The 14,163-nt window shown below is 59.0% G+C and overlaps 1 protein-coding gene across 1 annotated transcript; it reads right to left on the bottom strand.

Moving 5' to 3' along the window:
- Window positions 1-1,156: 1,156 nt before the first annotated feature.
- Window positions 1,157-14,045, bottom strand: IQCA1L (IQ motif containing with AAA domain 1 like). The gene is made up of 19 exons (XM_024564455.2): window positions 14,035-14,045; window positions 13,134-13,461; window positions 12,165-12,284; window positions 11,699-11,884; window positions 9,653-9,724; window positions 8,036-8,241; window positions 7,521-7,605; window positions 6,953-7,060; window positions 6,713-6,788; window positions 6,152-6,258; window positions 5,323-5,406; window positions 5,174-5,229; window positions 4,302-4,384; window positions 4,021-4,128; window positions 3,237-3,436; window positions 2,716-2,802; window positions 2,293-2,470; window positions 1,708-1,946; window positions 1,157-1,261 (listed from the first exon to the last, which is right to left on the bottom strand). Exons 1-19 carry the CDS (start codon window positions 14,043-14,045, stop codon window positions 1,157-1,159), a joined length of 2,439 nt encoding a protein of 812 aa, XP_024420223.2.
- Window positions 14,046-14,163: the final 118 nt, after the last annotated feature.

Below are 14,163 nucleotides of genomic sequence, written 5' to 3' on the forward strand. Positions count from 1 at the left end.
GCTGACCCCCACCCATCCTAGTGCTGACCCCCCCACATCCTAGGTGCTGACCCCTCACCCATCCTAGTGCCAACCTCCACCCATCCTGGGTGCTAACCCTCATCCCATCCCAGTCCTGACCCCCCATCTCCCTGGGTGACCCCTGGATCTCTGTGGCCTCTCTATCTTCAGGCATATTAGGATAATGAGATTACTTTCATTTGGGAAGATAAAATGAAAGAAAACTCAGACCCGCCCTTGGGCCACACTGCCCACTCGGTGGTCCCGATGGTCCTGGTAGTCTCGCCTTGCCTGGCTCTCATTGCCTTTTCGGTCTGCGAAATACACCTTGACCTTTATTCACATACTCTTTACATTGCTTCTCCCGGAAGAACCCTGGGGTGCCCAGAGTTTCCAGACTCCGCCCCCCCAGCTCTTTTCCACCTGACGAGGGGGACCCACAGATGGACTTCTGCCAGCAGGAAGGAGCAGCGCTCCACTCAGCCCCCTGGGGCCGGGCCCTGGGTCAAAGGCAGAGCTCAGGCAGGTGGGAAGGGGGTGTCCAGAGGGAAGAGATAAAGATGGCTCAGGAAAGGCACTGGATCTACTGGCAGCCACAAATGCCTCCATCTCCCCTTTCTTTCTCCTCTCCAGCCTGCCACCTCCCTGGCTTCCCAGACACCTGGTAGGAATAATCCACCCCTAGAGGAGAAGGGACCTCAAAGATCAGCTGGTCCGATTTCTCCTCACTTCACAGATGAGGACACTGAGGTCCAGAGGCAGGAAAGGACCGGGCAGCCCACTCCGGACGTCAGACCACATGGGGCCAGACTTCAAGACCCCTGCTTTTCCCCTTTCCTCTACTTCCCGATACCTTCCTTCTCCCTCTCTCCTTCCTTCCCGTTTCCTCCCCTCCATACCTGGAGGAGAAGAAGGAGAGGGGAGCCAGGACAGGAAAATGACAGGGTGGAGGTCAGAGGACAAGGATCCAGGATTAGAGGGCCTGGACCAGGTGGGGTGCGAGGTGGAGGCAGGTGACACAGAGCAGGGAGCAGAAGCACAGAGATGGACAAAGAGTGCTGGTCCCCGAGGTGTCTGGGCGTTTATGCCTCTGCCCCCTCTGCCCGTGAGGCTCTGCCTAGGCCTACCACTCCCCTCGGGCACCCAGCCTCAGCTGTCACTTCTGTTGTTTCTTGTCCTTCGCCAGCTTGGCCCCCTTGTCATCCTGGTCCTTGTCGAGTTTCATCCTGCTCATGCCCAGCGGGGTCCTGAAGTACCAGTCCTGGATCAGAGGAAGAGGGAGGGAGGAGGGGGAGGGGAAGTACATTGGGTCTGGCCCTCGGTTCTGCTTCCTGACCTCACCCCTTCCATTTCTACGGATCTGTGTCCACGCAGCCATCTCTCCTCTGCTCCCGGGCCTGGCATCCTGCTAGAGCCATGGCTTCTATTGCTCCCACTGGATGCTCCAGGCCACAGTGTCAGCCCCTGTCAGGGGCGAGCCTTGCTCCCCACACCCTGCGGCCCTCCCTCCCGTGCTCCCACCGCCATCCTGCCACCCTGGGGGTGGCTGCTGACTCAGAGATGGGGAAGTGAATGGCAGCTGGTGGCAGAACCAACCAAGGGCTCCTAATCCACAGGTGGTGCATTCAGGCCCCCACTAGGAAATCAGGGGAGCCGGTCCCACCCACATGCCTGTGACTTCTGTCCCCTCTCTCCCCCCAGTCTCACCTTCAGGGACTCTTCCTCCTCTCTGTGCACTGGCTCCAGCTGTGCCAGGTAAGCCAAGAACTCTGAGGCCACCAGGGGTCGCTTGGACAATTGCATAATCCTCCGCTCGGTGAGCACCCATCGGATGGCTTGGAGAATGTGGCCGGGCGTGTAGCCATCGGACACCATGGCCAGGGCACTGAGGTCCAGGCTCTGGGTCACCTTGGCTCCCTGGGCTTCCAGCATGTGCTTCCAGAGCACTGCGGGCAAGGGGGGAGGACACAGGGCAGGGAGCAGCAGTGGGCACCTCCGCCTACGTCTAGAATGAGCTGTGTGTTCTGGAGAGCGAGCCCCTCCACTCAGGAAGGTAGGGGTTATCCTCCCCACTCAACACGAGGACTCAAGGGGCCTGCGCGCATCCACAGAACCAGGCCGGACCCTCCTGCTTGTGTGTGTGTAGCGGCCAGCCCTCCCAGAGGGCCTGGCTGCAGAGGAGCTGCCTGGAGCAGCAGCAGGGTGGGGGGGTGGCAAGAAGGGTGGGGAGGTTCTGGCAGGGTTGGTCCCTGGACCCCTCCTCTGGCCCATCCCTGTATCCCCAGGCCTCACCATAGCGAGAGGCATAGTCAGGCCGAGGCATGAAGAGAATGCGCTCGTAGGTCCGGCACAGCCCCTTCATCTCAGCGAGCTGCGGCTGGTTGGTGGTCCCTATCAGCATGACGCGGTCTCCGGGGCCCAGCAGCTGCAGGGCCTTGGTGAGGTCCTTCCTTACTCGCTTTGGGTCCATCTGCTCTGGGGAGACAGGGGTAGAGTGGTTGGGATGGGGGACTTACTATATAGGCTTCTAAGTGCTCAGGGTACCTGTCCACACTCATGTGGACCTTGACAGGAAGACGGGAGAGGCTGTCGGTCCTGCTTGAAGGATAAGGAGGTAAGGCAGGAGGATGACAGGGGACTGGTCCAAGGCCACACAGCGGGTGACGCTTGGAGTGGCCTGCCAGGGGCTCAGGCTGTCTGCCCACGGTCACTCACCTCCTCCTCTTCCTTTGGGACCTTCTTATAGAAATTCTTCTCGGCATTCCCAATCCAGATCACTGAGGGCTGCAGGAGCCGAGCCACCTGGATAGGACAGAGAACGGAAACTCGATGTCAGATATCCCTCAGCAAGGCTCACCTCCGCATCAGGTCTAACCCAAGGTCAGGGCCAGACTGGGGCAGCAGAGACCTGGGCACTCCCACCATCACTTCCCACATCCTGCCGGCCCCTCCCCCGCCCCTTCACCAGCCCTTTGCACACATATCACACCTCAGTGTGAGCAGAGTCCCCACCCTCCCTGGGGACTGGGGCTAGCTACATGGGAAGCCTCGCCTCTCCCTCCATGCCCCCACACCTCCCCCATTACCGGGGCTTCAGGTGTCCGCGAGCTCCTAGCAGGGCTTGGTGAGGGCCTCACCAGCTCCTGCAGTCACGCCGGCTGGGCAGCTGGGTGACCTCCCGGGCGTAAAGCCCACCCTGCTCTGTTGTCACAGTCTGAGAGCCAGAAGTGCCAAACCTTAAAGACGATGTGCACGATCATCTGCACCCCGGTCTTGCCAGGGTATTTGTCCTGCAGATTGGCAGGGGACAGGTCGAACAGGTTGGCGCCGGTTTCTGTGCACACGGCATTGACCAGCATCTTCTTCCCCATGCCGGAGGGGCCCACCAGGAGGATGGAGCGGATGAGGGGAGCCATGGAGTGTATATCTGGGGAGCCTGAGAGAGGAAACAGGAGCCAGAGGCAGGCGGTGGGCCGTCAGCAGGCCCAGGGTGGCACATCGAGTAAGGTGAGATCAAGGGTGCAGGGCTGGGCGGGGTGAGGCTCAGGTCCTGGCTGCACTGCCACCCCCCCCTGGCCTGAGCAGTCAGTTCCCAGGCCAGCAGGTCGAGAGCGACGCCTAGAGGACTTCCAGTGGCTTAACTACCCCTCGATGACTACATGTGGGAGGCAGAAGGGAGCCTCTGCCCCTTCCAATGTCCTTTCGGTTTCCCATGCCTGCTGTTTCCACCCTTGCGTTAAGAAGGGGTAACAAAAGGGTGTGGGACCAACCGCTTCCAGTCTTCTGGGAATGGGACAGACCATGGGATGTCACCTGGGATTGAGGAAGGGGCTGGAAGTGTGGGCTCCTCAGCAGGTCAAGAGCCCACATGACCTCAGGGGTGACCCCAGCTGGGTGAGACCTCCAGCAGGAGCAGGGTTGGAGGAAGGAGTCCAACACGGGTCCCTGGCACAGGGCACTGGAGGTGCAGGCTGGACAGGCCCTCCTTAGCCACGCTACTCCCTCCCCGGGGCCTCTCACCAAGCCGGAGGACCCCGTACAAGGCCACGTTCTGTCGAATGTCAAACAGGGAAGGCATGGGAAGCTTGTTGGCCAAACTCAGAGTGGATCCAAGGTAGAGGTAGTCACCTGGGGGACAGGTGACCCCCTGGTGAGTGGCACCCCCTTGGGCAGGGCCAAGAGAGAACCACCTGGGGGGAGGTTCACTTCAGAGGGCAGTAGTCGGCCACCAGGAAGGCCAAGGCCAGGGGCCCTGGGCACTGTCCCTCAGCCTGAGAGCAGGTGCTAGGGAGGGGTCTCACCAACAAAGTCCTTCAGTGCCACTGTCTCGCTCTTCTTCAGAAAGCCGTAGACAACGAGCTCTTCAAACAGAGAGGACATGGACCTGGCAGAGGATGGCACAGCAAGGGCCCCGAGGACGAAGGGACATGGAGATAGAGGTGAGTGGGGTGTTGTCGCAGGCACAAGGAAAGGGGCTAAGGGGGCCCCCTCCTGCCCCACATCCTGTGCTCAATATCAACAATGCCAATAACAGCCAGCATCAGAGTTTGTGGCCCCAGCCCACGGGCCCGGAGGACCGTCTGCTCACCCACAGCAGGCACTATGTGGGTGATGGAGGGGGTGTGGGGAGGACCGGCACCCTCTGTGACGCTCCCCCTATCAGTCTGCTCCCGGCAGGGAGTTCTGCCACCCACCCGAAACCCAGTCGTTTGGGTGACTCATCCCCCTCTTCCTAGAAACCGAATTTCAGGTATACATGCCAGGGAGGGGTGCCGTTAAAGTCGCTATGTCGACGTGCTCACAACTGGCTTCTCTAGAGGAGTGAGTCAAAAGGGACCACTGACAAATTCCTCGATGCCCCAGAGTGGGACGTCCAGGGAGAGATGGCTTCGGAAGGGACAAAGCTGCTTAAGGCAAAGGTTGGAGGGAGTGTTTGGAACGATACTCCACTTATATCTTATTCTACATCATCATTCCAAAGCATTTTCTTATGCTTCTGCGTGACTGTCACAGCTGTCTTGTGAGCTTGGCCGGGGAGGTGCTTGGTTAATCAGGACAGGGAGTCAGAGAGGTTAAGTAACTTTCCCGAGGTCACACAGCAACAGAACCAGGACCAGCTGTCAGATCTGTCCTGGGCCAGGCATGCTCCACCACCCACGGGAGGGTCTGCTACCTGTCTGGGGTCAGATCTTTTTCCTTCTTCCTCCCAGCTTTCTTCTCATTTTTTTTCTGGTTGGAAACAAGCACGTAGGAAATTGTCCTGTATCCCTTGCCTCCCCCACCGTGGGCCCTCTGCAGTCCCAGTCAGGCTCCTTATCTTGCCTTCAGAGCCTTGAAGGGTCTGTCCTCCTCCCGGTCCACAGCCAGGCGCAGGCTCTTCAGCTCTTGACGCATCAGCTCATCCACCTGCAGAGACAGCAGAGCGAGTGCAGGGGTTGCCGGGGGCTGGGGTGAGGCTGGAAAGGAGGACAGCAGCCTCAGAGCAGAGCCAGTGAGCCCAGAGAAGGCAGCAGGTGGCCACCAACCTTCCCATGTTGGTTCTTTCAGAACCTTTGGCCTTGGCATTTGTCCCTGGTCCCTGCATCTGTCCACACTCAACCCTAATCCTAATCCCTAATATTCTGCTCATGCAAGAGCCCTGCTCTCAACTGGCATCCATGTAGGGAGATGCCCCCCGGGGTGGAGTGGGTCGGCTTTCAGCTGACACCCCAGACCCACCCTGGAGCAGCTGTGTGACCCTGAAGTGTCCGTGACCTCTCAGCCTCACTTTTTCACAAGTACCATTGGGAAAATCATGGTGCTTACATCAGAGGTCATTGGGAAGATCACATGATCTAATATCCCAAGGGCACATCAAAGGAGCTTTTTAAGTGTTGGTGAGGATGATGGTGGGTGTGACCCTGGCTCAGAGCCCCTCCCCCGTCATTCCCTTACCTCCAGGCTCAGTGCGAGAAAGAGGGACCTGGGGAGGCAGAGGATAGAGGGGACGGAGATGGGCCAAGATGGACTCTACAGGGAAGGCAGTGCCTGGAGCATGCTATATGGGATGAGCAGGCTCTGGGCGTGAGGTGAGAGTGGACAGAGCCTGAAGCAGCTGGAGGCTGTGTGGGGAGAGGGGGTCTGCAGGGAGGCCCGGAGCCAGCTCGCCCACCTGTATCCGGATCTCCTGCTCCATTTCCTTCCTCTGCTCCAACCGGAGGGCCTCGGGGTCAAAACTCTGATTGGGGTATATATTATCATGCCGGTTCTTCCACACATCTGAGCGTGGGGAGGTGGGTGGGGTGCAGGTCAGAGTCCCAGGTGTACTCACACGCCCATACACACCCGCAGACATGCTCACGTGGACCAAGGCTGGTCCACCTCTCTCTGCTGTCTCTCTCTCTCTCCGCCTGTCTGTCTGTCTGTCTCTCACACACATGCACACATGGGCCAGGAACCTGACCTTGGCTTCACCCCATTAGCTGGGCACTGCTTCTCCCCGGACCAGAGAGAGGACTGATCCTAAGGCCTGTGATTGCAGGATTCAGACCCAAACCCATAACACCCCACCCTGCCTACACACGCTTTGGCATTCTCCCCTTGGCCCCGCCCCCCCACACACAGGGCCACCTCACGACCCACATGGCACATGTCCACTTTCCTCAGGACCAAGGGTCATTCCAAGGCCCTGCAAGGCCTGCACATCTTCCCGGGCCCCCCACCCCACCCTTACTTGTATACTCCTCATGCCCAGCACTGATCAGGGGGATAGATCTGGATGGCAACACCTTCAGCATTGTATCTGCTTCCTAGAACAGAAACACCCTTTGACCTTGACCCCCTCGCCTTCACCCTCCACAGACCCTGACCCCCCCCCCCCCCCGTTCTCACCCAGCCCAGCCTTCTCACCAGGTACCCCCTCAGGCTTTGTGCCGCCTGCCCACCGGCTCCACACGTCCAGGAGCTGCCTTACCCCTTTTCCGGTCTTTTCTTTCTTTTCTTTCTTCTTCTCATTTTCCTTTTTTTGGTCTTGGTCCTTTCTTTTGCTCTCCTGGGCCTGCATCTCCAGTTCCATTTTCACCTGTGATCAAGATGAAAGATGTTTCAGAGAAGACCAAGGGCATGTTACAGGAGCCAGAGAACCCAGGCCCGTGGCTGGGGTAGACCCAGGACCCCCAAGGCCTACAGGAATTTGTGGGGTCCAGATGGCTGAGAGTTTGGAGACTTCCCTGAGGCCCCGGAAGAGGGGCACCAGGTGGCCCAGTGTTCTGACCAGAGCGGCCGCTCTCTCTGGCCCACAGGGCTGTGGAGCTGCAGTAGTCTCCGCAGACAGTTCCTCTCCCTGGCCCAGATTGCCTGCTCCGGAGCCAGGGGTCCTCTTGCACCCACCAAGCCTTCCTAATTGCATATATCTCCTCCGGCCCTCTGCCTGCATTGAGGTAGACCTCGCTCCACACCCCAGTGCCACACCCAGCTGACACTCAGTACCCTCTGTAACCCCAGGTCCACTGAAGGCCTCCTGCCCCCTGGCTCCAGGGTACCTCGTCTGGAGTCTTGTCTGAGAAGATCAGGTGGGATCCACCTAAAGACTCTTCTGGATAATCGGGGAATCGGCCAGTAAGGTCACTAAGTGAACACAAGGTGGTCAGAGAGATGGACAGGTGGGTGGACGAATGGATGGATGGATGGGCAGGTGGAGGGGTGGATGGATGAATAAGTGGATAGAGAGAAGGATGGGGAAGATAAAGGACCAGGGACACTGAGAAAGAACGGGAAGGAACAGAGGGCTGCAGAATAGAAAGGACAGATTACTCAGGGGACATTCCTGGATGCTTTCCCCATTTTATTCTGGCATTTTCTCTTCCATCTGGGGAAATAGAAAGTTGTGTGTGGAGATGGTCCTGCAGGTGGGGGGGGGCAAGTTTAAGCCCATGTGTCAGTAGCGTGTTGGTAGCATGTGAGTGAATGGAGGAAAGAGCCCAGGTTAGACCAGAGGACAAGACAGGGGTGGGGACATGGGTGAAGAGGGACAGGGGCTGAGGCTGGGGACACTGACTGGCACTCAATAAACCACTGTCGGATTTGCCCCTGAATTTTCTCCTTCATGTAGGGCCCCTCGGTCTCTCTGAGATAGCTCTGGGTCTTCACCACAGCCAGCTGGAACTCCTCCTCCTCCTCCTTCTGGCGGAGCCTCCTGGCATCCTCCCTGACACTGGCCTGGAACAGGACGCTCGAGTCCTCCCCCTGGTTGGGCAACGGGAGCTGGGGACACGGGGAAGGGACCGAGGGACTCAGGAGTGGGAGTGGGGAGGACCCGGCCTCAGGTCCACACACCTGCCCCCACACATCCCCTGTACATGTGCCTCGCATGCACACCCACACGGAACAGCGGGCAGACCTGCATCAGGAGAAATTGTGTTTGGAGCCGAAACTCGTCTGTGTAAATTACTCTGATAATGAGTTTGCTAGATGCATCCGGGTGGGCCCCCCGCCCGCTCTCCCAGCACACCCTCCCCTGCGAGCCTGCAGCCCCAGCCCCCACCCAAACCCCCACCCAGCGCCCGCCTTGGCAGCCTCGCTCGCAGCCACTTTCCCGCCTCATTGGCTCCCAAATGTATTTTAAATATCACTGTGCGCAGAGACAATTACTGAAAACGCTGAGCTCACATTGCTGATGGGCCCGGGCGGCCCGCTCATTCCTCACCCACCGCCGTGCCCTGCCCCCCTGCCCCCTCCCCACTAAAGCCTGACCCTGGGCCTCCTGGGGGCTCAGCTCATCAGCCCCCCAACAAGTCCCTGACTTCCATTCCCATGTGGAGTACCCTGGCCCCTCTCTCCTCTGAAGCCACAAGCCTCCTAGAGCAGCCATCCCAGCCCTGTCTCCAATCCCTCTTGCACCCCCAGGCCCCTTTCTCTGCCCCACCTCCGTGGGCTCTGCCAACTGCAAAGCCCCATCCCAGGGGTCAGTCAGTGGAGACCAGCTAGGTGAAGGAAGCGTCGGGGAACAGAGGCAGGACACATTCAGGGAAGAGGGCCTGCTCACCGTCAGAGCTGACAGCCAAGGGCCTGCCCCTCTCACCTCCCACACACGCCCTCGTGCACACACACGCTCACTTCCTGTAGTTCACACTTAGCCCTTCTCTCTGTGTGCAGAGGAGAAGCAAGTCTGGGGTCCCCAGATCAAGTGGGGAGCCCATGACCCTAAAAATGCTCCAGTGTGGGGGGTTTGCCCCATCCCAGCTGAGTCCTGTGGTTCTCCCGCTGGGCAGTGGCCTCGTCCCTCTGCTGGGCCCTGCCAGGCAGCCCCTCCTCCAGCCAGGCACACGGACACGGGGTCCAGGGTACTCGCTGCTACTATCCCTCAACCCACACCCACAATTGAGAACCTTCTGAGGGCTCTAGGGGAGGGAGGGTGGAAAGGGCCCTGGCTTTCCCGTCCTTCCCTCTTTCTTGGCCAAACCCTGAAGGATCCTTCGGGTCCCCAGCGCTGGCCTGGACCCTCCATCACGCCCAGCACAGTCCTGAGTGGTGGACACTGTGGGCACTGAGGGCTGTACAGGGCCGCACTCTGGGGCCGGGGCTCAGAGACATGGAGGCAAGGGGAGGCACCCCCTACACTGGCTATCCCTGTGGCCCCCACCCCCACCCCCACCGTGGCCAGGGAAGGACTCACCATGCCAATGAATTCCATCTCCTTTTGCCGATCCTGCTGAGTGTGTTTCCTCTGCAGGTAACCTTTCCACACCTGGGGGACACATGGGCCCAGACACTCCCCACACTGCATATGTTTGGGGATGTGGTGCTAGGGCTCAGCCCCAGGATGGAGCAGCAGCCGCTCTCTCCAGAAGGTGTGCTAGGGGAGGTTTGGGCGGGGCGTGGGAGACAAGCTGGGGAGGCACCTGAACAGTCCAGGTCACAGTGGGGCAGGGGTGCCCCCAAGCCATTAGTTCCAAGGCTTTGCTCTCTCAGGCCCCCAGGCCCCCCAGGAATCCCCTCCTCATCTCCACCCTTGAATCTGCTGCATCTTTTGAGGCACAACGTACCACCTCCTCCAAAAAGCACTTGCCACTGTCCTGTCTCAGAATACCCATAGCGTCCGAAATAAACACCCGATTCCACCCAGGCACATACACCAGTGCTGTAGGGACTATGGAGCTCCCTTCATTAATGCCTACATTTTTTCACACATGGAAACTGAGGCTGGAGATGGGACACAGTCTCTCCCAGGCCCAGAGCCTGTCACTGCAGAGCTGAAACCAGGGCCAGGTTTCCCAGGGCTCCTCTTCCAGCCTGCCAGCCGCTCTCAGACCCTGTGGACAGCCCGGTGCCAGTGGGTGGAGATGGGGCACTGGGCAGAGGGAGCAGGGCAGGCTCCTGCCTCGGCTCCTGGGACTAGCAAAGGCCAGGCCCACAATAACGGTCTAGGATTAGTGTACGTACTGGAGAACTCAACGGCTGGAGGCAGGGTTTCTATACCCTTGATATCTGGCGACAAGGACAAAATGACTTGCTTTGGCTCCCAGGGGGAGGTGGGGCTCTGTCTTTGGGGTCGACCCTACTCCCTGAAGGCTCACTCTATTGAGCCCTGCAGGCGAGGGCCTCCTCCTCCTCTGTGGGGCAGCTGGACATCAGGTCGGGCCCCCAAATGCAGGGGCTCCAATTGGGACACTCCGCCTACTGATCAATAATCAAAATCTATTCCATCTGGAAAGGATATCTGTTCTCAGGGGTGATGTTTGTCAGTTGGTTAGTTTGCCTTTGGGTTTTGGTAGAAAGTGGTTCTAAGCTTCCTCTCTGGGGACGGCAGACAGACATTTCTGAGGCATTGGGACTTGAGGGAGGAGGAGAGACAAACCCAGCCCCGTGCCAGCCACTCTGGGCCTGCTTCTGGAAAGAAAAGGTGGCAAGTAGGTCCTGTGACGGAGCAGGGTTCTGAACTCTGAACTCGGGAATGGAGTGTTTACACCAAGTAGGGTGGGAATTCTGAGATGTGACAGCGGCAAATGCTGCTTGGAGGTGGCGGAACTTGAACTCTGGTCTGTGGCCCCCTTCTGTGCTGAAATTTCCCCAGGGCCCCTCCAGTGTTGTTGGGCTGGTACCACTACCATCCAGCCTTGTGATGACAGCGAGGCAGGCCCACACACTGAGGGGACAGCAGGGGCTGGGAGGTGTGGAGTGGCTGCCAGAACAGGGAGATGGCCCAGGGGCAGCTGGGGACGGGGCTGGGGGCTCTGCAGTGAGCAGCATGGGGGTATGACCACGTTAGTCCCGTGTCAAAGCAGAGGGTGACTGCAGAGGGCACAGACCTTGAGGACGCCTGGGTCACGTCAGTTCTCTCCATAGTGCTTCCCTTCGCCTCAGCTGCCAGGAGGCTCAGGGCGCGTTTGAGTGACGTGTTTCGGAAGAGACTCTGAAATGACCATCTACTCTGCTCTGCTACCTCACCCTGATCCTTCTCCCCTAACTGTAATGGTCCTTTTGTTTCTAGGCCTTTCGTACCATCCCACTTCCGTTCCTTCTGGGGACAAAGAGGTACAATAGAATAAATAATAAACAAGTAAGATATGTGACTGTTGACTTATAAAAGTCCCTCGTTTAGGATCTAGTTTTGTGGCCACAGAATCCAAGCACCTGCACCTCTGTCATCCGTTGCTAAGCCAGGCGGGCTTTCTGGAGGAGGTGGCTACCTTGCCCTTCTTCCTGGACTCTGGGGAGATACCTTCTGAATGGTGATAGCTGCTTGGTCCTGATTGAACTTGGGCCGTCCGCTCTCCTTCATCTTCCGATCCCGCTCCTCCTCTCTCCGAATCTCTCGAATGAAGTTGGCTCGGATCCGGCCTTGCCTGGCCCGCTCGGCTGTTTGCAGCAGGATTATGGCTTCAGTCCGGGACATTTCTGGAATGCTCTGGCCAGAGCAGAGAATGAGGACGGGCTTGCATCAGGTGGGCAGCTGGGAAATCAGACACTGAAGGATACTCTGGGGGCATGCTCCTCCCAGGGTATCTAGGTGCTCTCGTCTTGCCCCTCTGTCTCGGAGGTGGAAGGTTACTAGGACACAAGAGCAGCCTTGAAGGAGGCCAGGGGTCACTCGAAGAGGACTCTCAGGTGGGTGCAGGGCAGGCTGGCATCTCCGTTCTGGGGGCAGGGCTATGGGAGGAATCTAGGAGGGTGTCCCCATGACTTGCCGCCTGAAAGGTCACTGGCTCCGTCCTGTGCAGGATCTCGTCCAGTAACAGCCCCCGCTCGTGCAGAATGCTGAACTGCTCCTGCTGGAAGTATTTGGGGATCGGAACCTCCAGCTCTGCCTTTGGGGCAATATGGGGGATGGAGGGTCAGGAAATGGAGACTATTTGGCCGATCCATTACTATTTCCAGCTGCTCACACAGACCCCAGTACTGTTTTCTTCCAGCCTAGAGCCCCGCAGGGGGAGATTTGTCATCCCTCTGTCTCCTGCTTTGACTGTGTGGCCAGAGTTGAGTCCTAGAGGATGATGACAGCTAACGGGCAGTGGCCCCAAAGCTGGCTGTGAGCCAGAATCAACTGGGAAGCTCTTAAAATGCGGACTCCCAGGCCTTCCCCAGATAACCACATCAGAACAGCAAGGCCTGGGAAACCTGTTTGTCAAGCCCACAACTAAGTCTGATGTAGGTGGCCCCCGGAACTGTGAGACTGCCTTGGACATGGAGCTGTGAACCACACCCTTGGGGCCCATGGGAGGCCAGTGCAGGAGCTCCGTGCTCTTGAACTTGCTGGTACATTCAGATCACCTGAAGGTCTTGTTAAACCGCAGGTGCAGATAGTAGATTTGGGGTGTGGCCAGAGATTCTGCATTTCTAACAAGCTCCTAGGTGATGGCGATGCTTTGGTCCCCAGACCACACTTCGAGGAGCAAGCCTGTACAGGACTCTTCCCAATCCCTCACAGCTGGGGTCTTCCCAGCCACGTGGGACATTCAGCCTGACTCTCTAGCCAACCCCCGCCAACTACTTACATGCATCCCCACCCCCATCTCCCTGCTCCTGAAGCCCCTCTCCTGAGACCAAACCCCATCCCTCCCTTGGCCTCCCTCCCTCGCAGACGTCCCAGGGCGATCAAAGCCAGCCCCACCCACACCCTCCTTGTGGGCGTAGAGGCACACCGCCTCGCACCGCACCGGGGTGAGCTGGAGGTCCTGCAGCAAGCGATCCAGGTGGTGGCACTCGCACAGGTCTACACGCACCATCTCGTCCTTGAGCTCCAGCACGCGGCCCGCCACGCTGTCCAGCAGGCGCCGCAGCAGCCGCCGCTTTTGCGGCTGCACCATCTGGTCGTAAAGGGTGTCGAACCGGCGCATAAGCGCCAGGTAGTACAAGTAGAGCAACGAGAGCCGGTACTGGAAAGACTGCCGCTCGCGGCTGGCCGCCAGTTGGAGCAGGGGCTGCTCCTGGTCCAGCAGCTCTTGCAGGGTCACGTGGGAGGAGTCCCAGAGGCGTTGGTATGCTCTGGAGAGGAGGCAGCATGCACTGGGGCATTGTGCACAGCAGAGGCATGGGAATGTTGGGGGGGGGGGGCGGTGCTGCTGGGCCTTTTAAGGAGTGTGAACTCGGGTTCCAGAAGGTGTGATGTTAATGTGGCGCTCAGTGTGGTGAGGGCTCCTTTCCGGGGGGTAGGCTCAGGGTGTGAGATTGGGGTCTCCAGAGGAGTGAAGAATGGCCACGGCTCTTAGGGGCTCCCTATAGGGAAGAGGCCCCTCCGAGTCGGCAGGAAGCCGGTCCCTCCAGGGTGAGGATGCAGCCCAGGGATGCTGCAGTGGTCTAGGATGGTGGGCGGCAGGTGGGGTGCAAGGTCCTTTCCCCAGAGCAGAGCCCCAGTTCTGGATTTCATAGTCCAGGGGAAGCCTGAACAGTGAAAGCTGACCACAGGCTGGGGCAGCCGGGGGTGCTGTGAGAAATGCTGCAGCCAGGCTGGCCTAGCTCGGACCCCGACCCAAGGCCCCTGCCCGAGAGGATCTTGAGCAGGAGGCAGCTCGCCCTTTGCTGTCCCCGTCCTGGGGGCTCCACGCCAGCCCCACTCACCCCTCAGACATGGTGCCCACTCCCCACGCTGTCCTGGGTAAGCTGGTGGCGGAATCCCCAGAACCTCTGTGGTTCCATGCTGACTCCACCCCCCACACAGCCCAGTTTTTAGGGTTCTGTCCCATTGTC

The sequence above is a fragment of the Desmodus rotundus genome, chromosome 6 (assembly GCF_022682495.2).
Source record: "Desmodus rotundus isolate HL8 chromosome 6, HLdesRot8A.1, whole genome shotgun sequence".
Classification (NCBI taxonomy): Eukaryota; Metazoa; Chordata; class Mammalia; order Chiroptera; family Phyllostomidae; genus Desmodus; species Desmodus rotundus.